This window comes from Piliocolobus tephrosceles, chromosome 9 (genome assembly GCF_002776525.5).
Source record: "Piliocolobus tephrosceles isolate RC106 chromosome 9, ASM277652v3, whole genome shotgun sequence".
NCBI classification, from domain to species: domain Eukaryota; kingdom Metazoa; phylum Chordata; class Mammalia; order Primates; family Cercopithecidae; genus Piliocolobus; species Piliocolobus tephrosceles.
The window spans coordinates 10,815,263-10,838,133 of NC_045442.1; the positions used below are offsets into that span (position 1 = coordinate 10,815,263).

Here is a 22,871-nt window from a genome sequence, read left to right on the forward strand (position 1 = left end):
AACCTTTGCAAAAGAGGACTTTGCAATTCTGCTATGATAGACCTTTGGTGACATTTCTCTCTTTCAATCTTGGTGAATTCACCTACCATACATACGTTCTGGTGATTACTTCTAGAAAAATACAGTTGGTCATCATTTTTCTTGCTTTGACACAGGGAAACAGAATGCAAAGTTTATTCTCATTTTTAGCTAGAGGGCACACAACCTAGTACATAAACTCAAATGAAAACATAAGCAAAAAGATTAAAGTAATGTGCACTGAGTCATGAACCCAGAATAGACAGCTCTGAAACAAAATTAGATTATGGGTGAGCAAAAACGTGATTTCCTAGAGAGGATACCACCTTAAACACAACTCTGGAACTCTAGATTATAGACGAGTGGAATTTCAGAGTTTCCTTTTCTCAAAAGACAGAAAAATAATCTGCACAAGCCTCTACAGGAAGAGGATGAGGGGGCACACTATATACAGTCCCATCCTGTGGGGTATCTAGAAAGTTCCATCTGCTCCCACTATTCTGTATCCATAGCCTTAAGCTCCTTCAAGACTGAGTTCACATTCTACTTCAACAGAGTCCTGAGACCCCCTTTCCTCTCGCTGTTTCCAGTGCCATGAGTAGTGATCTCATGGTGCAGTCCCTGCCTTCGGTCCCTGGGTCTTTCTTGCATTTCAGATTTCTGTCACCTAGAGCGTCCAGTCCTGGCTGCCCGGGTTCCTGCGGCCCGAGGGGCAGGTCACACATGGGGTCAGGGGGCGTCAGCTGAGATGGGCACCCGGCGAAGGCCAGCGTGGCTCAATACCCGTCACAGACGCCCTTCAACCCCAAAACCCCATCATCCGCTTCAACCCCCACTCTAACGCGAGAATATGTGTGAGAGAGGCTAGGAGAGTTCGGAGTAAAAATAACCCGAATTGGCAGCGCGTCCACCGCGCTCGCTGCCACAAACGCTGCAGACCCGACGGAGTGGAGGCAGAAAAGGCCCTGGCGTCCCCTAGGGAAAGAACGAGGTCAGAAGTCAGTCTTACACGCCGCATAGAGCGACAAGACCACACCTACCTGACCACAGACATTCCACACCAGCTCAGCAACGGCAGTCCACGCCGCCTGCTGTTTCTCTACAGCCAACGTCAAAAACACCCTAGTGCCGGCGCGCAGTGCACCGCGCCTGCGCATAGTCTCCAGCGAGAGAGAGAGAGAGAGAGAGAGAGAGGGTCTGCCAGTGAACAGGCTCCGCTCTCGACCGCTTCTGCGCACATTTTGAACGCCGCGCCTGAGTCCACCAGGAACATGCGCATGCGTGGCTCTGGTACCTGCTCACCCCACCAAAGCCAGAAGTGGCCGGTACTTGAAGCGGGGTGAGCCGGAAGTCGCTTTGCCGCCCACTTTCACGTTGTACCGGCGGAAATTCAAGCACTGGAAGAGAGGTTCCGGGGCTGGGCTGGCCTGACTGAAGGCGGCAGAATGGAGACGCGGACCGAGGACCGGGCCCTCACCCGCCGCCCCACGCTGGCCTCTTCTTGGGATGTTGCAGGCGGGGCCCTGACCCACAACCTCCTTCTCACCCGGGCCAGTCTCGGCCCCGGTGACTTCGACTGGGAGGAGCTGCTGGCGCCGCCTGCTCCAGGGTGCGCAGAGCCGACGGGGACGGGGTCGCTACGCTCGGCAACTGCCGCGCTCCTCTGGGAGCAGTGAGGGGAGGCGAGAGGGTCTGAGCCGGGGATCCGGGAGAGCAGTTGGTGCCGGGTCTCTAGTGGGGGAGGGGAGCTGCGAGGTGGTCCGGGGTGGGTCCGGCCGGGAAGGGGCCGAGGCTCCTGGGCGTGTTCGGGGGAAGGTGACCCGGACTCGGAATTTCATAAACGTCCCGGACAGGCGTGACAGCTCCTCAGGGCTGCTGTCAAAGTCAGTCCACCCACCTACCCTCAAACAAGCCACCTCCTCTCCGCCAAAACAAGCTGTGTAAAAAGTCTAGCTGTAGACGACCGTCGTCGACTTAATTTCGAAAAAGATACAGTTTTGTCTTTTATTGTGCCCTGCTCCTACTCCTGTGTACACAGTAGGTGTCCAGTTATTTATGTAATTATCAGAGAGTCAGTTGCAGGGGATTGAGTACAATGTTGACGATTAAGGAAAAATGAGAGGGAAAGCCCTGATGTGTGACACCTCCATTTCCGTATGAATTCTGTGTTGAGCGCTTGTTGGATGCTTGGGAAGGTGCTTGGACCTCAAGGGCAAGTGGAAGTGAGTTAGAAGAAAGAAGCCCCCGCCCGGCGCGGTGGCTCACGCCTGTAATCCCAGCACTTTGGGAGGCCGAGGCGGGCGGATCACGAGATCAGGAGATCGAGACCATCTTGGCTAACACGGTGAAACTCCGTCTCTACTAAAAATACAAAAAATTAGCCGGGCGTGGTGGTGGGCGCCTGCAGCCCCAGCTACTTGGGAGGCTGAGGCAGGAGAATGGCGTGAACCCGGGAGGCGGAGCTTGCAGGGAGCAGAGATCACGCCACTGCACTCCAGCCTGGGCGACAGAGAGAGACTCCATCTCAAAAAAAAAAAAGGAAGAAGAAAGCAACCTCATGACCTAACAAGTGGGTTATGAATCATGTTGAGAGAACTATACTGTGTGATGTTTTCACCAATTTTCCTCTCAGCCAGGATCTGGTGATTTTGAAGAGAAACCTGAGCAACCAAGATGAAAACCCCTGCTTCCTTTACCTGGGGTGTGGCCCCGATGGAGGTGAAGAAATCGCTTCTATTGGCATTTTAAGTTCAGCAAGAAATATGGAAGTGTACTTAGGAGAGGAGTACTGTGGAACCAGTAGGGGCAAGAATGTTTGTACTGTCCTGGATGACAGGTGTGTGGCTTGTACACGGGAAAGTGTTCTTCTGAATTAGTGTTTTGATTTCTCTCACTTTTTGCGATAATTATTGATTCTCTGACATTGATGCCATATGTTATGGGAGAGAAGATAAAAATGTGCCAGTAGGCATAGGAGTTTAGAACTTTAGAGATCTTAAAGACAGTGTAGATCAGCCTGGTTATTTTTTAAATGTTGAAGTTTAGAACTAACAGTGGAGGTGAATTGGTAGGAGGTCATAGCTAGTTAGTGGAAGAGTTTTATTAGAATGAAATTTTGAGAGGTGTGTCTCTTTCCTTAAACTCAAAGCAGTCTGTCTTCCAAAAGTTAACTTGGTAGTCTGGAACTTTGAACACATTTTCTTCTTGGAAGCCCATTAGAAATGGTGGAAGGATCTAAGACTGTGCTACATAAACCTATTTATTAACCTGTAACGCAACTTGTGATTTCTTATGAAGATTTTTCCCCAATCTGTCTTTAACCCAAAATATGACTGTTTTGTATCCTGCATGTTGGAAACAATTGCTGTGTTCATTGAGCTTTAAAATACGGTCTGGCTACGTGGTTGTACCTGTGTTATACAATGTAATTTTCTCATTGAGCCTAGTTAAGTGGTAGATGTAGTCATAGGCAGTGTGCTTCAGTAATGGATCCCAACTCTTCATGCCTCACTGGGAAAACTGAATCTTAGGATTTAAATATTGTTCTGGAAACATTTATTTGTAAGTGTAAATATTAAAAGTGACAGCATATGTAAGTAAAAAAAATTAATTCTTTTTATATTTTTAGTGAACATGAAAAGGTTATTTTGTACAAAAAATATCTAAAATTGGAGTCCTCCACACATGCTTGTAAAATAAAGGTAAGTTGTCAGTTGTTAACTAATTTGACAACTAAGTTGTTTTTGTACTCTGTGTATGCTTGTTTTCTTTTGGATTAGTAATACAATTAGTCCAACTTGCTTGCTTGTTTTTATTTTTTCTTTTCAAGACAGTATCTTGCTCTGTTGCCCAGGCTGGAGTGCAGGGGGACAATCATCGCTCACTGCAACCTCATCTCCCGGCTCAAGCTAACTTCCCGCCTCAGCCTCCTGAGTAGCTGGGACTACAGGCATGCACCACGATGCCTGGTGTTTTTTAATTTTTAGTAGAGATGAGGCTCAGAAATACTTAGTAAACATGTAAAAAGAAATTACTTTTCTAAAAAATTGTCAGCCCTTTTTAACATTGTATTACAAAATTTTTTTTTTTTTAATTTTTCACCTGGTGACCAGGGAGTAGACTTTTTCTCTTAAAATTTAACTGTGAGCCACGTGCAGTGGTGCATTTTTATAATCCCAGTTACTCAGGAGGCTGAGGTGGGAGGATTGCTCAAGCCCAGGAGTTCAAGACCAACCTGGGCAACAGATTGAAACCCCATCTCACTAAAAAAATAATAAAAATAGAATTTGGCCATTTATTAACTTTGGATAACGTATTGTTAATATAGTAGTGCTGTGTATTTTGAAGTGTTGGGAAATTGAGCAAAAAACATTTTTAAAAACTCTGTATAAACTCTGGCGGCAAAAACCCGTAAGCAGTTTTGGCCCCATTTATAAAAGAACGAAATTAGAGAAGTTTCAAGCAAGAGAACCAATAAGTTAAAAGGATTGGACTGTTGTCTTCAGCATGAAAATATTGTTAAGGTAACTGTTAGTTGTGTCTTCAGAGTCTAGGGATAAGGTAATGAGTTGGAAGTCCTCAGCCCTGAGTGTTAATTCAGTTCTGTCGCTGACTAGTGAATTAGTCTTGGGCAAATTGTGGACCTATCTCAGGGGTAAAATTAGCTGAAGAAAATTCTTGGATTTTTTTTATCTCTAAAATTCTGTACTTACTATCATTACTTACAGAAGATTGAAACTTATTTTTACAATAAGAAAAAATAATTGATTTTCACAGGCAGATACAAAGTGATGTATTCATTCAACAAAGATTTGAGTGCCTCTTAATGTCAGGTACTATACCAGTCATTTAGGAATTAGCAATCAGTAAATAAACTGAAATGTCTGCCCTTATGTTGCTTGTGTTCTAGTGGGCAAGACAGACAATAAGGAGACTCAATGAGTAAAATAAGTATTTTATTTAATGCTGAAAAAGGCTATGGGGTTAAGAAGAGAAAGGGGAATTATAGAGAGGTTGAGAGGTAGGAGGTTAATAGGGTGTTTCCTTAAAATGTTGAAGACGGTCACGTCTTTGGTTCAACACTCAAGAGTTCTTGGATCATGAGTCTGTATTCACCTATGTCCTTGTTTGATATATGAACCTGTGTGTGTCTCTGAAGGTGAATGTTTTTTTTTTTTTTAACTCTTCTATGAAAGTACATGGGAATGCAAAGGGTTATTTCAGGGAAACTCTAGGATTGATAGGAAAGCTTGTTCGGACGCAAGGTTTTTGAGCACTTACAAGTTTTTGAGCACTTAGTGGTCGCTACTGGAAATTTTAACATATAATCCTCACAACAACTATATGAAATCATTGCTACTGTCTTCTCTCATTTTAATCCTGACTCAGATTTAGCATTTGCCCAGGGTCACACAGGTTGTAAGTACCAGAGTCATAATTTAAACTCAGGTTTGTCTGATTCTAAAGCCCGTTCCCTTTCAATTTTGCTACTCTGTTGTCTGTACCACACATGAAATGTCTCTTGTTTCAGAAATATGGACAGAATAAAATGTTGGATAAACTACAGGGATAGAAGCCAGAAGAGCTAGGTTTCAGGCTGGTCCTTTACTAATTGAGTGTCCTTTAACAAGTTAGAAAATCACCCTTGAAGTCGTCATGTCTATGTGTAATCCAGCAAGCTATGTTACATCGTTCTGATATTCTCTTATAGTTCTGAATTTGAAAGGATTGAATTTTACTTATTATTTCAGTAAACATTTTGCATGGGCATCTGGCCAGCCTTAGTTTTTGTTAAGCAGCAAGTTGTGGTATGTTAAGGTCTCAGATTGGTAGGTATATAGTAGTTCCCCTTTATCTGCCGTTTTACTTTCCCCGGTTTCCATTACCCACAGTCAGCCGAGGTCCAAACATACTAAATGGAAAATTTCAGAAATAAACAATTCATAAGTTTTAAATTGTGCTTCATTCAGAGTAGTATGATGGAATCTCCTGCCATCCTGCTCAGTCCTGTCTGGAACATTGAATCATCCTTTTGTCTAGTGTATCCCTACTGTATATGTTACTGCCCATTAGCCACTTACAGCCAAATGTATCATCAGAAGGTCAGTAGTAGCCTAGTCCTGTATTACAATGCCTACGTCATTCACCTCACTTCATCTCATTACATAGGCATTTTATCATGTCACATCATTACAGGAAGGGTAATGAGATGAAGTGAGGTGAATGACATAGGCATTGTAATATAGCACTAGGCTACTATTGACCTTCTGATGATACATTTGGCTATAAGTGGCTAATGGGCGGTAACATATACATAACTTTTATTATATTGTCAAAATTATTCTATTTTATTATTAAACACTTACTATACCTAATTTATAAATTAAACTTTATCATAGATATGTATGTATAGAAAAAAATATAGAGGTTGGTACTATATGCAGTTTCAGGGAGCCACTGGATGTCTTAGAACACATTCTCCACAGATAAAGAGGGACTATTGTAGTTTATTTTTAGTTCTTTAAATAAACATTTATTTAACGACCTCATTTGTATTGTACATGAAGTCTTAATTTTTGAAAGGACTCTTTTATTTAAATAGTTCATCTGAGCCTCATGATAAATTGGAATTTTTTCTGACTATTGCTGTTCTAGAGAAAAGTTTAAAATATACTTGAAGTTAGTTTTTAGATTCTTGAATGCTTCACTCTTGTTCAGGTGATACCAAGAAGTGACCTTAAATGATGATTGTTTTTAATATTATTATTTTCTGGAACTTTTGTTTTATAATAGTTGCTCTCCTTTGGCGAAAGGCAGTGTGTGTTCATCAGTAAAGTTGTGGTACACATGAGATCAGTTTTGGCAAATTCTTCAACAAGCTTTCCTGCTCTAGGATCAAGGATAGACCTTGACAAGGTCCAAACCATAATGGAATCCATGGGGTCAAAGTTATCTCCTGGAGCTCAGCAGTTGATGGATATGGTTAGATTTCAGCAGCGGGTAAGTAGAAATGGATTTCTTTCCAGATACCATTAACAATTTCAAAACGATTGCTTTTAGTAAAGAAATGTAGTGACTTAAAATTTTTCTTTTATGCTGATTTAACTGTTATCTTTTAGTTTTATAGAAGTTAACATTTTTATAGATATACCCTTCTACAAAGTGTTTTGACTACACATTTTCATACTTTTTATGAATTCATTCATTCATCAAATTTTTTTTCTTGCAGTGAACAAGGCCCTGGTTTGAGCAATTTTGAGTGTGCAAAGATGATCAGTTAGTCTGTAGTCTTTAAGAATTTTTACATTCTGGAGCATGTAAGTGGGGAATGATGAAAACACTAAGGAAAGGCTCACTAAAGGAAGTGGTATTTTATCTAGCCCTTTAAAATGAAGGATGGGATTAAGCAAGTAAATTAGGAAGAAGGCCATTTCAGACAAAAAATAAGGTGAATGCAATCTTCAATGCTAGAAGAAATTGATATAGCTGAGAAATGAATAGTAGTTCATTTCTCTGAAGCAAAACAGTAATAATTAAAGTAGATTTCAGCTACATCATAAAGAGCTTTGGATCCTACTTTAAATTTGTAGATGTTTTTGACTTATGTTTCAAGAAATGTTAAGCCACTGTCCTGTGTAAGGTGAATCTGAAGAAAGTGAGACTGCAAGGAGAAGACGAGCTGCATATTATTCCCCTCGTCCAGATAAGAGTGAATGAGGTCTAAGATTGAACATAGTAACATAATGCTGGACTGTGAGATGCTAAAATGATGGAGCCATTGGGACTTGACAGCTAACTTAATATTGGTATTATGATAGAAAAAACAAGTTAAACATGAAATCGAGGCTCTGAAGATGGTGATGCTAACAATATAAATGCAGCCCAAAGGAGGAGGATGCTTGGCGGAAAAAGGAATTTAATTTTGGGAACATTGAGTTTTAGCTGTGAATAAGACATTCCCTGAAAGTATGTTGCACACATCTGGAAACAGAGGATTAGGAGAAATGGAATGAACCTTCAGTGACTGGAAGGGAAGTTTAGGGGTGTTCCCACAGTAGCTAACAGGTACTGTGGTGAAGGGAGGGACTAAAGCAAGGAAGAAAGACCATTGGAGAGTAGCTGCATTTGTAAAGATACAGGGAGAGGAGAAAGGTAACCAGAAACGTAGAAGGCAGCAGTGTGATAGAGTAGCAAGAGAAAGGATTTGATGTTAGGGAAAGTGACTTCAAGCTCTTGTCCTGCCTCTTCTTAGTTCTGCATCCTATGGCAAGTTGATTCATATTTTTTTCAATATGAATTCCTCATATACAAAATCTAAATGGTAACACTGTAAGGATCACAGAATTGATGTGAAAATTTTAAATAATGCAAGAACTCCTTGTAGATTTTGTGTGGTTCACAAGTATTAATGTAGTCCCAGTATTATAATATGGGCTGAGTTAAGAGAACCAGGGGAGCTGAAGATGATGGAAACCACAGAAAGAAGAATTTCAAAAGAGATGGAAATGTGTACTTTTCTTCCTCCCACACCATGTTCTCACCTGGATACCTCAGGAGAATCCTAACTGGCCCTCCTGCCCTGCTACAATCCATTCTCCACAGTGTACCGAGAATGACCTCAAAGGGTAATTGGATCTCATCCTTCTCCTGTGCAAAGCCCCCTGACTGCTTGCCTCCCTTTGTACTTAGAATTAATCCTGATTCCTTACCTTGATCTCTAAAATGTAGGCCCTGCTCGCCTTCTCAACCTCATCTCCTGCCATGTTTCCTTGGGCAGCTTGTTCCAGACATTCTGATGTTTGTATTCCATAAATATCTACATATGTTCCCACCTCCAGACCTTTGCACTCATAACTGTTCTCTGTGGCCAGAACCCCTCTCTGTGATACTTCTGTATCTGCATTTTTCTTATTGAGATCTCATTTTAATGTTACATCTTTAATGACAACTTTCTTAGCCAACCAGTGTAAAGTAGCATGTACCTCCAAATCCTTATCAGTTTCATCAGTGCCCTTTTGAGCACTTTGTTGTTTTTGTATTGGTTGCATGTTTATCTCCCTAAAAGATAAGCTTCATGCAAACAAGACTTATCTGTCTTGTTTATGGCTCCAAGTATATATACACAGTCATGGGTCACTTCACAGTGGGGATATGTTCTGAGAACATAGGTGATTAGGGGATTTCACGGTTGTGAAACCATTGTGTACTTGCAGAATCCTAGATCATATAGCCTACTATCTACCTAGGTTACAAACCTGTATAGCATGTTACTTTACAGAATACTCTAGGCAGTTATAATGGTAAGGATTTGTGTATCTAAACATAGAAAAGGTACAGTAAAAATATAGTATACAAGATGGAAACATGGCACGCCTGTGTAGGGCACTTACCATGAACTAATCTTGTAGGACTACAAGTTACTCTAGGTAAGTCAGTGACTGAATATGAAAGCCTAGAACATTACTATACACTGCTATAGACTTTATAAACACTGTACATTTAGGCTATGCTAAATTTTTTAAAGCATTTTTTATTTTTCAATAATAAATTAACCTTAGCTTATTGTAATTTTTTTTTTTTTTTTTTTTTTTTTTTTTTTTTTTTTTTTTTTTTTTTGAGACAGAGTCTTCTTCTGTCGCCCAGGCTAGAATGCAGTGGCATGATCTTGGCTCACAGCAACCTCTGCCTCCTGGGTTCAAGCGATTCTCCTCCCTCAGCCTCCCTAGTAGCTGGATTGCAGGCACATGCCGCCACACCAGGCTAATTTTTTATTTTTAGTAGAGATGGTGTTTTGCCATGTTGGCCAGGCTGGTCTTGAACTCCAGGTTCTCAGGTGATCCATCCGCCTCAGCCTCCCAAAGTGCTGAGTGGGATTACAGGCGTGAGCCACCATGCCCAGCCTATTGTAACTTTTTAACTTTGTACACTTAAATTTTAAAAAACTTTTTGACTCTTTTGTAGTAACACAACTTAAAACGCAAACTCGTTATATAGCTGTAAAAATATATTTGGTTTCTTTATATCCTTTTTCTATTATGCTTTTTTTGTATTTAATTTTTTTTTAAGTTTTAAACTTTTTTGCTGAAAACAAAGACAGAAACATACACATTAGCCTAGGCCTACAGAGGGTCAGAATCATAAGTATCACTGTCTTTCACCTCCATATCTTGCCCCACTGGAAGATCTTCAGGGACAGTAATACCCATGGAACTGTCATATTGTATAATAACAATGTTTTCTGGAAGACCTCCCGAAGGACCTGCCTGAGGTAGTTTTACAGTTAACTTTTAAAATGTATAAGCAGAAGGAATATACTTTAAGACTAAAAATATGGTATAGTAAATACATAAACCAGCCACATAGTCATTGGTTATTATTATTAGTACTGTGTAGTATGTGGTGTACATAATTGTACATGCTATGCTTTATGCTTTTTTTTTTTTTTTTTTTTTTGAGATGGAGTCTCGCTCTGTCACCCAGGCTGGAGTGCAGTGGCACAATCTCGGCTCACTGTAAGTTCTGCCTCCCGGGTTTACGCCATTCTCCTGCCTGAGCCTCCCGAGTAGCTGAAACTACAGGCACCCGCCACCTCGCCCAGCTAGTTTTTTTGTTTTTTTTTTTTTTTTTAGTAGAGACGGGGTTTCACCATGTTAGCCAAGATGGTCTTGATCTCCTGACCTCGTGATCCGCCTGTCTCGGCCTCCCAAAGCATGCTATGCTTTTATGTGACTGGCAGTGCAATAGGTTGATTTACACCAACATTGCCACAAACATGTGAGTAATGTGTTACTGTGATGCCACTTGGCAATTGGAATTTTTTAGCTCCATTATAATCTTATGGGACCACTGTCATATGTGGGTCCATTGTTGACCAAAACTTTGTAATGTGACACATGCATATATATATATGTGTGTGTGTGTGTATATGTGTGTATATACGTGTATATATACATGTATGTATATGTGTATATGCACACACACCTATTGAATTGATCAGCTGTTTCTTGGAGATCCTCAGGGAGTAAGTTTGAATAGTGACGAGACATAAACCAAGTTGTGAGGGATTAGGTAGTAACTGGGTATTTAGGTAGTAACTGGGTATTTGGGATGTGGAGTTACTAAGTGCACACAGGTTTTTTTTTCAAGTTTAGAGATAAAGAGGAAATTAGAAGTTACTTGTGTAAAGGATTATTGAAGATAAAAACTATGACAAGCTTGTGAGATTTGAGCTTTATTAAGAATTTATTTAGGGCAGTGTATTTTTTCAAGTACAGTCCATCATTGAACACCTTTGTCAGAATCCTTTGGAAGGTCTTCAAAATGCAGATTCCTGGCCCTCACTATCTACTCATTCCCAGAGGGTGGGGTCCAGGAATCAGTGTTTTAAACAGTCATGTCTAAGTGAGTTTTATGTGCATTGTAGTTTGATAATAACTCTTTTAATGGAAGATTTTAAAAAGGAAGCAATTGTTGGTGAACAAATTTTGGAAACAATTAGAGAATATTATTTTACTGTCTGATTTCTCTATTTTAAATTCTCGACTTTAGGAAAAAATGAAACTAGATATATTTTTATTTTGGCCATGTCTTTAAATTTTTATAGTTTTATTTATAAGTAATTTTTCTTCACCATGAATTTTAACCAACATGGCCACCTGAGAATTCTTCATTTCCTATGGTGGCATGTAGACATACCTGAATTTCTTGATATTTAATCCAAAGAGAAAAGATCATCTAAAGAGCTCTCATCTCAGAAAATATGACCTTTTTTAAATTGTGGTAAGAATACTTAATGTGAGATCTACCCTCTTAACAAATTTTTAAATGTACAATATGGTGGTGGTAACTATAGACCCTGTTGTACAGAAGGTCTGTAAAACAGATTCATCTTGTAAAGCTGTAACTTCATACTCATTGAATAGCAATTCCTCGTTTCTCCTTCCCCCCATCTCCTAGCAACCACCATTCTACTCTCTGTTTCTGAATTTAATTATTTTAGATACGTCATGTTAGTGGAATCTTCCATTATTTATTCTGTGCCTGGCTTATTTCACTTAGCATGTCTTCCAGATTGATCATACTGTCACATGACAAAATATCCTTCTCAAAGGCTGAATGGTATTTCATTGTATGATATTCATTCAATGATATTTCATTTTCTTTATCAATACGTCAGTCAATGAACATTTAGGTTGTTTCTGTATCTTGGCGGTTGTGAGTACTGCTGCAGTGAACATGGGAGTGCAGATAATCTTTTTGAGATCCCAGTTTCAGTTCTTTTGGGTATACACCCAGAAGTGGGATTGTTAGATCATATGGTAGTTCTATTTTTAGTTTTCTTGAGGAGCCTCCATACTGTTTTTCATCACTGCTATACTATTTTACATTCTTAACCAATGACTAATTTTCATAATCAGTAAATTTTTATAAACAGAATATTATATGTCAGAAAGGAAAAATTTACATAACAAATACCTTTACATGTAGATTTTTCTGTTTAAATGTTCTGCCTCCTTAATGTTCACCAGTAATTTTGATATTGACTGTAGTGTAAATATTATTACTTTTAATGTAGTTTTCCACTGTACATTTTGTTTTGAAATGTCATAAAGAAAGAAATGGACTTTCCTGTTATAACTGAATAACTTCCTTTGAGCTGATGGGGAGTTGTCCATGTTAATATTTTATAATTTTACATAATTCATCTTATTCCAGGAATATTTAAATATTCAGGTTTATTCAAAACTTGCATTTTATAAAACAAGATAAACTTACAATAGGTTAACATTTCTCTATAAAGAGCACTTTTCCAAAGTGCAGTTTGGTAAAAAGTTAGATGGGGACATGACATTACAAATCTACCCCCGGCTTCCCTGGCCCTTATTATTCTCCTTTCCGCTTTATTTTTCCCTAAAGTATTTATCACCATCTCCATTTCATGATACATTTTTTCTTTCTTTTCTTTTTTTATCTTCTTTCTTCCTTCTTCACTTCTTTTCTCTTTCTCTTACTTTCTCTCTTTCTTTTATTTCCCCCTTTTCCTTCTTTTCTTTTGTAGTTTGTGTCTCCTTGCTCCCCTGTCATACAGGCTCTGTGAGGTCAGGAATTTTAATTTATTTTGTTCACTGCTTTATTTCCAGTGCTTGAAACAACACCTAGCACAGAGTAGATTCCTGGTAAATATCTGTTGAATAAATGAATGTTGTTCTGGCTTAGTTTAGTAATAACTTTTTAGAATATCTGTAAGTATATGAACTGAGTTTCTTCAGCTAATTTACATATTGCTTTTTCAGTCTGTTCCACTTACAGCTGTTGAAGAGCAATAAGTGTGGGATGATATCCTCTGATAAGAATCTATAGTAGACTTTTATGTTTTGAATTTAGAGTAGAGCCATATGCCTTAACACTTAGGCTAGAGGTATTTTCTTTTATCTAATGGAAAAATTAAAGAGCATAAAAGGGAGATACTGTAATCATCCCTTCAAGGTAAGCCAGAATCTTCTCAGGAAATAATACTACATAAGCAGTTGAATTGAGGCTGCAAAACAACTCTCATTATCCTGGGAATTCTTAAAGCAAACCCAGCCAGAAGTAGCTAATTTCAGTCATTGAAAATGTCACAAATGTACCCATAGAGCATCTAACTTTAAATAGTGTAACTCTCTGTGTAGTTTCCAGGAAAAATTCATTACAAAAGATTCTACTGGGGCCAGGCGCGGTGGCTCAAGCCTGTAATCCCAGCACTTTGGGAGGCCGAGACGGGCGGATCACGAGGTCAGGAGATCGAGACCATCCTGGCTAACACGGTGAAACCCTGTCTCTACTAAAATACAAAAAATTAGCCGGGCGTGTTGGCGGGCGCCTGTAGTCCCAGCTACTCAGGAGGCTGAGGCAGGAGAATGGCGTGAACCCGGGAGGCAGAGCTTGCAGTGAGCTGAGATCAGGCCACTGCACTCCAGCCTGGGCGACAGAGTGAGACTCCGTCTCAAAAAAAAAAAAAAAAAAAAAAAGATTCTACTGGATAAAAGTGAGTGACTTACCATATTTTGACAGTTGGGAATGATATAATTGAATTTTAAGAAACTTATCAGTTCTTGTGACTCAGTTGAGAGTAGTACATTTTATTATCATAAAGAGACATTTGTAGTGGAAACATTAGTGTCAGTGCAGTTTGACTATTCATGCTAGTATTTATTTAATATTTTATTTTGGGAAAAACTACAATGAAGTAATTGAAAGTCATGACTGTGGAGTCAAGTGGCCTGCATTCATGTCCCAATTCTGCCACTTACTGGCTGATTACCTTGGCTACGTACCTTTAGCCTTGGTCTCCTCAGCTTAATATTGGGATACTAGTAGTGGCCTACTTTATAAGGATGTTTTGAGGATCAAATGAAACAATACACAGTGCCCAACTCATAGTAATTACTCCAAAAGTTAGCTGTCAGTATTATTAATATTAACATTTACTTGTTTACTTTGTTTAGAATTGTATTCCCATTGGAGAGCAGCTTCAGTTGGTGTTGAGCAATTCTGGATACAAGCATATGATTGGACTACAATCCTCATCTACCTTAGGAGCCTTAGACAAGTCATCCTCCACACCTTTTCCTTTTAGAACTGGATTGACATCTGGGAATGTGACTGAAAACTTACAAACTTACATTGATAAAAGTACACAACTACCTGGTGGAGAGAATTCTACCAAGCTTGATGAGTGTAAAATTGTGCCTCAAAACCGTTCCCTTCTTGAAAATGATCTTAAAAATGCAACGTCCTCTTTCTTACCAAAGAAAGCAAGTGACAACTCAAATATACCTAACTCTGAGTTGCTGCCTTTTCTCCAGAATTTATGTAGTCAAGTTAATCATCTCCGTGTGGGAAATAAGACCGAGTGTCAGGAAAACACCAAGCATGGCGAACGCATTCTTGGTGTTGGGTAAGTATTATTTTAAGACATGAAGTTTTGATTTGGTAGGTGGAAAAATCAGATAAAAGGAAACAGATTTGTCTCAATGAGTACTCCTAAAATGCGTTTCCAGAGAAAATTTTAGCAAGTTTTACATTTTACCATTAATACACTTAAAGGGGATAACTAATGGATTACTTTGAAAGAAGTCCCTATAACTGGAGGTTTTGCACACTTCTCAGGCATTTTGTGGAAGGGTCACAAGTATTATTAGTTCACAGTTGGAATAGAAAAGTGATTTGCATGAATGCAAAGGAGCTGTGGGAATCATAATCTTTATGTTGTTTTTATATATTTGTACTATTTTGTGCCTGGGTATGTTAAGCATGTCATTGTGACATTTTCCTTGAAGATTATGTTTGGTCTAGGCAAATACCTGAATTATTAAAAAACTATATTAGGATAATAATAATTTGTAGTTTACAGGCTATTATCCCCAGTCTCTTAATCCCTTATTTTGGCAGTATATATTTGATTAAGAGGTAGCTAAGTATTTAGTGTGTTCCTAATTGCTTAATATATAGTGTGTCAAAATGATGTTCTAGACTAGAATTCAGGACTCTAGATGTGGTTTTGGCTTAAACATGTTGCCACACTGTTTAGTATTCTTTAGCATAAAAGATTTTATTTGAAAATGAGGCAGTTGGATTATTTTGTAACTAAACACCACCAACAACCAGCAGGATTGAGTTGATATTTATAGAGAACTCTACGAACAATAGGAGAATATACACTTTTTTCAAGCATCTATGGAAGATTTGCAAAGATAGATTATATCTTGAGTCACAAAGCAAATGTGACCAAATTCAAGAGGATTGAAATAAAACAATGTATGCTTTCTGACCATAAATGAATCTTACTAGAAATAAATAAAAGACAACAAAATTTCCAGATTTTGGGGAATTACACGGTATTTTTAAATTTATGGTTCAAGAAAAAGTTTTGACAGAAATTAAACGTATTACACAGAAATGAATGAAAATACAACACATCAAAATTTGTGGGATGCAGTTAAAGAAGTGTTGATAAGGACATTTATAGCACTAAATGATTACCTTAGAAAAGAGGATTGTTCTCAAATCAGTAGCATAAAACTACAATTCAACCAAAATAAAATAATCTGAATAGTCCGATGACCATTAAATTGAATTTACAATTTTAAAGCCAAGCAAACTGAACTAAAAGCAAGCAGAAAGAAGGAAATAATAAAGAACAGAAATCAATGTAACTGAAAACAAGCAAACAAAGTCAGTGAAGCCAGAAGCCAGTTCTTTGAAAATTTCAGTAAAATTGATAAACTTCTAACAAGACTATCAACAGATAAAAAGAGAGAAGATGCAATCATCAGTATCCAGAATGTAATGAGATGTCACTACAGATCCTAAGGCCATTAAAAGATAACAAGGAAGGGAATATTACAAACAAATTTATGCTCATAAATTTGACAACTTAGGAGAAATGGATTAATTTCCCCAAAACTACAAACTACCAACCAAACTCAGCCAACATGAAATAAGTAATAGAATAGTCCTATAACCACTAAAAATATTTAATTAATGATTGGAAAGCTCATGAAAAAGAAATATCCAGGCCCAGATGGCTATACTGGAAGTTTCCACTGAACATTTAAAGAACATCAATTTTGCATGCTTTCAAAAACTAGAAGAGGAGGGAAGACGTTCCAGCTCATTCTGTGAAGTCAATATTAGCCTGACACCAAACTAGAATGCCCCCCAAAATTAAAATACACAAAAATACGTGTAAATATATGTAAATATGTAAATCTATAAAAAGTACTTATACAGTATATGAAATAATTTATAAACCTAACAAAATGTATACAGGATATGTGAACTGAAAAGTATAAAATACTGACGAAGGAAAGAAAAGCCCTAAAAACTGGAGAGACATACCATATTCATGGATTTGAAGATACAACATAGTAAAAACGTCAATTCTCTCCTAGTTGATATATAAATTTAGTGCAATTCCTATGAAAAATTGAGCATGATTTTTTATGAATGAGATGATTCTAAAATTTAGAAATGGGAAATTTTTTTAAATGGAAAAATAAAGGAACTGTAAAAATTTTTGAAAAAGTATAAGAGAAATCACTACTTGATTTCAAGACATATAGCCACAGTATTCAAGACTGTTATTGTCAGAGGGATACACTTATAGATGGATAGCACAGAAATAACTCTACACAAGTACACCAACTGATGTTTGACAATGCAAAAATAATTCAATAGAGGTAGAATTGTCTTTTTAACATGTGCTGGAGCAGTTGGATATCCACAGGCAAAAAATGAATTGTGGCTTAAACCTTATACTTTATGCAAAAATTAACACAAAATTACTTATAGACTAAAATGTAAAATATAAAACTATAAAGCTTTTCTATGGGAGAAACTCTAGGGACCTAGGACTAGTAAATGAGTTATCAAATATGACATCAAAAGCATGATCCATAAAATAAAAAACTGATACATTGAGCCCCATCAAAATGTAAAACTTTTGTCTGTGAAAGACCCTGTTAAGGAAATTGAAATACAAACTGTGAGAAATTCTTTGCAAAGTACACATCCAGCAAATGACCTGTATCTGAAGTACATAAAGAACTCTCAAAACTGTATGTTAAAAGAAAATAAATAAAAATAAAACCTAATAATCCAATTCAACCATGGGCAAAGTAATAGTCATTTCAACAGACAGGATATACAAGTAGCAAATAAGCACATGGAAAGTTGATCGACACTGATTTCATGACTATTAGGGAAATGCGTATTAAAACCACAAGGTATCACTACATATTTGGATGACTAAATTTTAAAAATGGTAACAATGCCAAATGCTGACAAAGATGTGTGGGAACTGGATCTCTCATACATTGTTGGTAGGAATATAAAATGGTACAGTCACTCTAAAAATTATTTTGGCAGTATCTTAAAAACTAAACATACAGTTACCATACAACCCAGCAGTTATACTCCTGGACATCCCAGAGAAATGAAAGCTCAGGTCTACGCAGAAACTTGTACACAGTTGTTAGTAGACGCTTTCTTTGTAATATCCCAAAAGTCCCAACTAAAATGTCTTAGCAATAGGTGAATGGTTAAACTGTGGTACATCCATATCATGCAATGCTGATGAGCGGTAAAAAACAACTTGGACATCTCTCAAAGGCATTTTGCTGAGTGACAAGAGAATCACCAAAGGTCACATACTGTATGATCTCACTTATATAGCATTTTCAAAATAATAAAATTGTGGTGATGAACAACATGTTGATGGTTACCAGGTAGGTATTAGGGAAAGAAGACTTTAGGGAAGTAGATATGACAAAAGAGGGGTAGCAGGAAGGAGATCATTGTAGTTAAAGAATGGTTCTGCTTTTTGATTATGGTGGTGGTTAAATAAACGTGTACATGTGATAAAATGGCATAGAACACTACACACACATACTAATGTCAATTACCTGGTTTTGATATTGGATTATAGGTAGATAAGATGTAACCATTGGGAGGATTGGATAAAGGGCATTGAGAAACTAATATCTTTGCAACTTCCTGTGAATCCATAATTATTTCAAAATAAAAGAGTTTCCTAAAAACTCTCTTTGGTGTATTCTAGAGTAGTAGTTCTCAGACTGTTGTTCTTTACACTCTTAAAAATAATTGAGGACTCCAATAAACTTATGTAGGCTACATAAAAATATTTGTTTAAAAATAACAATAAACCCACTGTGTATTAACATAAATAACAGTCTTTATGGGAAAAAAAGCCAGATTTTAAAATTTTATTGAGAATAGTGTTATTTTAAATGTACGTGAATCTATACGTAATAGCTTTTGGCTGCCTTATATTTATTGAATTATACATGTATAGTCAGATATAACTAGTAAGAGCACAGTAGGAATACTGAGAACAGAGTGTATTAATCTCTGAAAATCTGTAAAATCTTCTGTGCTAAATGACACTCTCACCAGCGCCATGACGGTTGAAAGTCGCCATGACAATGACCAGAAGAAGCCATGAAAGGACAAAAAGGAAGGCAGCACTCTGGTTTTAGGAAGTTCACTGCCTAAATCCCAAAATTGGATACTTAAGACTTGGAGCCTTTAATTCAGATTACCAGTTTATGTTTTGTATTGCTTATCTGAGATAATGAATAAGATGTGATATTTGGCATGTGTAAAATTAGTTCACTCTGGGGCTGTTAATATTATTTGTTTCATTATATCATTATAGCATATATTTATACACTAAATCTCTACTACTTTGTGAAATTTTAGAAAAGAGAAGAATACACAACTACAGATTTTGTTAGTCATCAGAGCAATAACATAGATTTTGTAGCCTCTTTCATGAGTATGAGGATGAAAAAGTCAAATAATATCTTAGTATAAACCTACTTGTGACCTCAGTGAATTCCTAAAAGAATCATGGAGACCCCAGGGTTCTGTGGACCACATTCTGAGAGTTCCTGTTCTTGTTTTGAGATGGAGTCTTGTTTTATCACCCAGGCTGGAGTGCAATGCCGCAATCTCGGCTCACTGTAGCCTCTGTCTCCTGGGTTCAAGCGATCCTCCCAGGTAGCTGGGACTACAGGCGCCCACCACCATACCCAGCTAATTTTTGTAGTTTTAGTAAGGGACAGAGTTTCACCATGTTGGCCAGGCTGGTCTCGAACTCCTGACCTCAAGTGATCCACTCACTTCGGCCTCCCAAAGTGCTGGGATTACAGGCGTGAGCCACCGTGCCTGCCCTGAAACTTACTGTTCTAATGTTCATGGTGAACGTTAGAAATTGATGTTCTTTTTATTTATTTTGTTAGTTTGCCCATTCTAGTTAAATTCTCAAGTGTTTTTGTATCAGGTTAAAAAATAACCTTCCAGTAGTTTAGTAAGGTCGTTTGTATGAAGGAAGAAAAACTTTATAGAGTTGCTTGGGGAAGTATTAGAAAATACACGTGTTAACTTTAGAAGAAAATTGGGCAAGATCAGTTTTGATTGGAGCTCAAAATCAAAAAGACCCTTTCTAAAGACTTGCTCTTTGGGAGTTCCTTTTCACTTTTATATTTCTGTTCAGTTGTATACTAAAAAATAATTAATAATGTGTTGGGCATTTAGGGCTGTGGTTGCCTATTGTGGATGTATATTAGAACCTAGAAATGCATTGTAAGAAGACAGAGCACAGCTGTGGAGACAATTCTCAGCAATTTATGTTGGCTGCTCGTTTTATAAGCTTGGTTGTTTTTGTTGTAATATTAGGGAAAATTTACGTATTTTTTAAAATGTATTTTTAGAATGGAAGAGCAACCTGTTTGCTCCTACTTGGAAAAGATTCTTTCTAAAAATATGGAACTGATGGAAAAGAAACTTATGGATTACATTGACCAGCGAATATATAAACTCCAGGAGCACATTGATGATAAGATTGCTTTGTTAATGGATTTGCTGCAAAATCCCAACTCCCCGCCCACTGGGCTACCTCTGAGACATTATGACTCTGGAGAAAGACTTTCAAATGGAGAAAGATAAGCTCTCAACGTAAACAGTGTACTGCAGATATTTATTACATATTTATTACAAAGCCAAAACCCAAAAATATTTATAAAAAGCAAGTATTTAATGTCCTTTGAGGGATCATTGTCTTACACAAAGTGACCTCAGTTTTCATTTTTACTACACTTGTTATTTTAAATCCAGTACTGTACATCGAGTTAATATGATACAGTCAAATTATTTTTGCTCACGATATTTTTCAGTCTTACAGGAATGTATGTGTACTTGTGTTGAGAGTTCAAAATGCTTGAGGATTTCTAATACAGTTCATTAGTTTGTACTGTATATGTGTTTAAGTATAATTTTTATTTATACAATTATTTTACAGTCTTAGAAGTATGAAAAATAATGCTTAGAGTATTTGAATTTTTTCTTTTTCTGTTTGTCTTGGAAAATTGGATACTTAAGACTTGGAGCCTTTAATTCAGATTACCAGTTTATGTTTTGTATTGCTTATCTGAGATAATGAATAAGATGTGATATTTGGCATGTGTAAAATTAGTTCACTCTGGGGCTGTTAATATTATTTGTTTCATTACAGAGTAGCTGTAGGTAGGAAAGTAAATATCAGAACCAGCCTAGTCCTTGTTATGATTAGTACTTTGGATTTGATGTTTCCTGTAAAACAGATGTAGTCATCTTGTTTGACCTCAGTAATTCCAGACAGTATAAGAAAACCTCTCCTTTTGAGCTGATACGGGTTTTCTCCCCAGAATCCTTTTCTGGCATGTTTATTGTATGAAATACTGAGGCTCTCCATTTAAGGATGAACACATATGAGTCAAGGGATTGCAATTCTCTCTGATAGGCTTAGGTTTCAGATCTTATAACTATTGTATATGCATTGAAGTGTGATATATTTGCATATAAAAATAAATGCACCTGCTCTGGGAACTACTTGTCTTTAGTTAGTAGAACTGTTTTATTCTCAACTAATCTTTACTTTGAATGTCTTATTTTTTAGAAAATGGGCATCTCATACTCATTTAATGTTTTGGCAAATTTCTTCTTTAAAAGTGTTACCTGATGTAATTCCTGCGTGACATAACTGAATTTTTACCCTGCCCTAATAACTCTGCTTATCTTTAAGAAACAGGGTGCCTGTGTTGAAAAGTTCCCTTTGTAACCAGACCAGAGGAGACTGGTTGCAACCGCGATAGCTGACCAAATGACTTTTAAAAGACCTCAGCCTTTTTATAATCTTATTTCTGTGCTAAATGACACTCCCACCAGCGCCATGACGGTTGACAATCGCCATGACAATGACCAGAAGAAGCCATGAAAGGACAAAAAGGAAGGCAGCACTCTAGTTTTAGGAAGTTCACTGCCCATTTCTGAAAAATCCATAAATATTCCTCCCTTAGCTTTAATGTGAAACACCTTTATTAGAGAAATTATATTTTAACCCCCTCACTCCTCATTAGTTGAAAAGTTGATTTGTGAACCATGCTCCTGCTTCTCAATTCTGTGGCAATTGAATAAAACCTGCACTGTTTGTCACTCTTTTTTGGTTTCATGTATCGGCTTTGTGACACCCAACAGGGAAAGACCCCATCTTCTGGAGGACCAGCTTTGTTGGTAACAAAAGGAGGGCTAATTTATATGCTGTTTGTTCATTTTTATCATACTATAAAGGTGATACGGTATATGGAACAAACTGTGACCATAGTAATGTCAGGATTTGCATATCCCTTTTGCTAGTCCTTGAAGGGCCGTTATTTATGGGATGTTCATAACATATATAAGATAGTATCTCCATTCTCATTGAGAAGTCTGTCTCAAGTTTGAATCTGTTAGTTGATAGTCCTGCATCCTGTGGTAGTTGCAGTCTGTTCATTGATTCACCAAGTGCCTCACTATGATGTAGTAGCAATTACTGTATTCCAAGCAAGGATGATGAATGAAGTTAGAGGCAGACAGTTGAAAGGCCAATTCTGAATTTCTTCTGCATGCATTTGATGATGAAGTAATTGGGAAGCAAGATAACAATAATTTTAAAGAGTAATATTTGGCAATTTGAAATTTGATAAATTTGTGATTTCTCTACATACTCTTATGCATTTGTTATTTGGAACAATGCCAGCATAACATAGAGGAACTGTTATTTGAATTAGCTTAGTGTTTATGTTAAAAGTCAGAGACAAAATATCCCTGAAAGTATTTCTTTTTTTTTCTTTTTCTGAGAAGTCACCCAGGCTGGAGTGCAGTGGTGCGATCTCGTCTCACTTCAACGTTCGCCTCCTGGGTTCAAGCAATTCAACTACCTCAACCTCCTGAGTAGCTGGGATTACAGGTGCACACCACCATACCTGGCTAGT

At 37.6% G+C, this 22,871-nt stretch overlaps 1 protein-coding gene across 2 annotated transcripts; it reads left to right on the plus strand.

Annotated features, from left to right (window-relative positions):
* The first annotated feature begins 1,238 nt into the window (after window positions 1-1,238).
* C9H10orf88 (chromosome 9 C10orf88 homolog) lies at window positions 1,239-22,056 on the plus strand. Of its 2 annotated transcripts, XM_026456538.2 has the most exons (6): window positions 1,240-1,627; window positions 2,651-2,854; window positions 3,647-3,719; window positions 6,811-7,017; window positions 14,505-14,956; window positions 20,295-21,460. In XM_026456538.2, exons 1-6 carry the CDS (start codon window positions 1,464-1,466, stop codon window positions 20,527-20,529), a joined length of 1,335 nt encoding a protein of 444 aa, XP_026312323.1. In that variant the 5' UTR covers window positions 1,240-1,463; the 3' UTR covers window positions 20,530-21,460. The 2 variants fall into 2 exon arrangements, with proteins under 2 accessions (XP_026312324.1, XP_026312323.1); XM_026456539.2 differs by lacking the exon at window positions 2,651-2,854 and having other exon boundaries at window positions 1,239-1,627; window positions 20,295-22,056.
* The last annotated feature ends 815 nt before the right edge of the window (window positions 22,057-22,871 follow it).

Coding starts and splice junctions, on each gene's coding strand:
- C9H10orf88 (XM_026456538.2), top strand. CDS start 1,464: ATGGAGACGCGGACCGAGGACCGGGCCCTCACCCGCCGCCCCACGCTG. Junction 1,628..2,650: donor CTGGCGCCGCCTGCTCCAGG/GTGCGCAGAGCC, acceptor TTTTCCTCTCAG/CCAGGATCTGGTGATTTTGA. Junction 3,720..6,810: donor CACATGCTTGTAAAATAAAG/GTAAGTTGTCAG, acceptor GTTTTATAATAG/TTGCTCTCCTTTGGCGAAAG.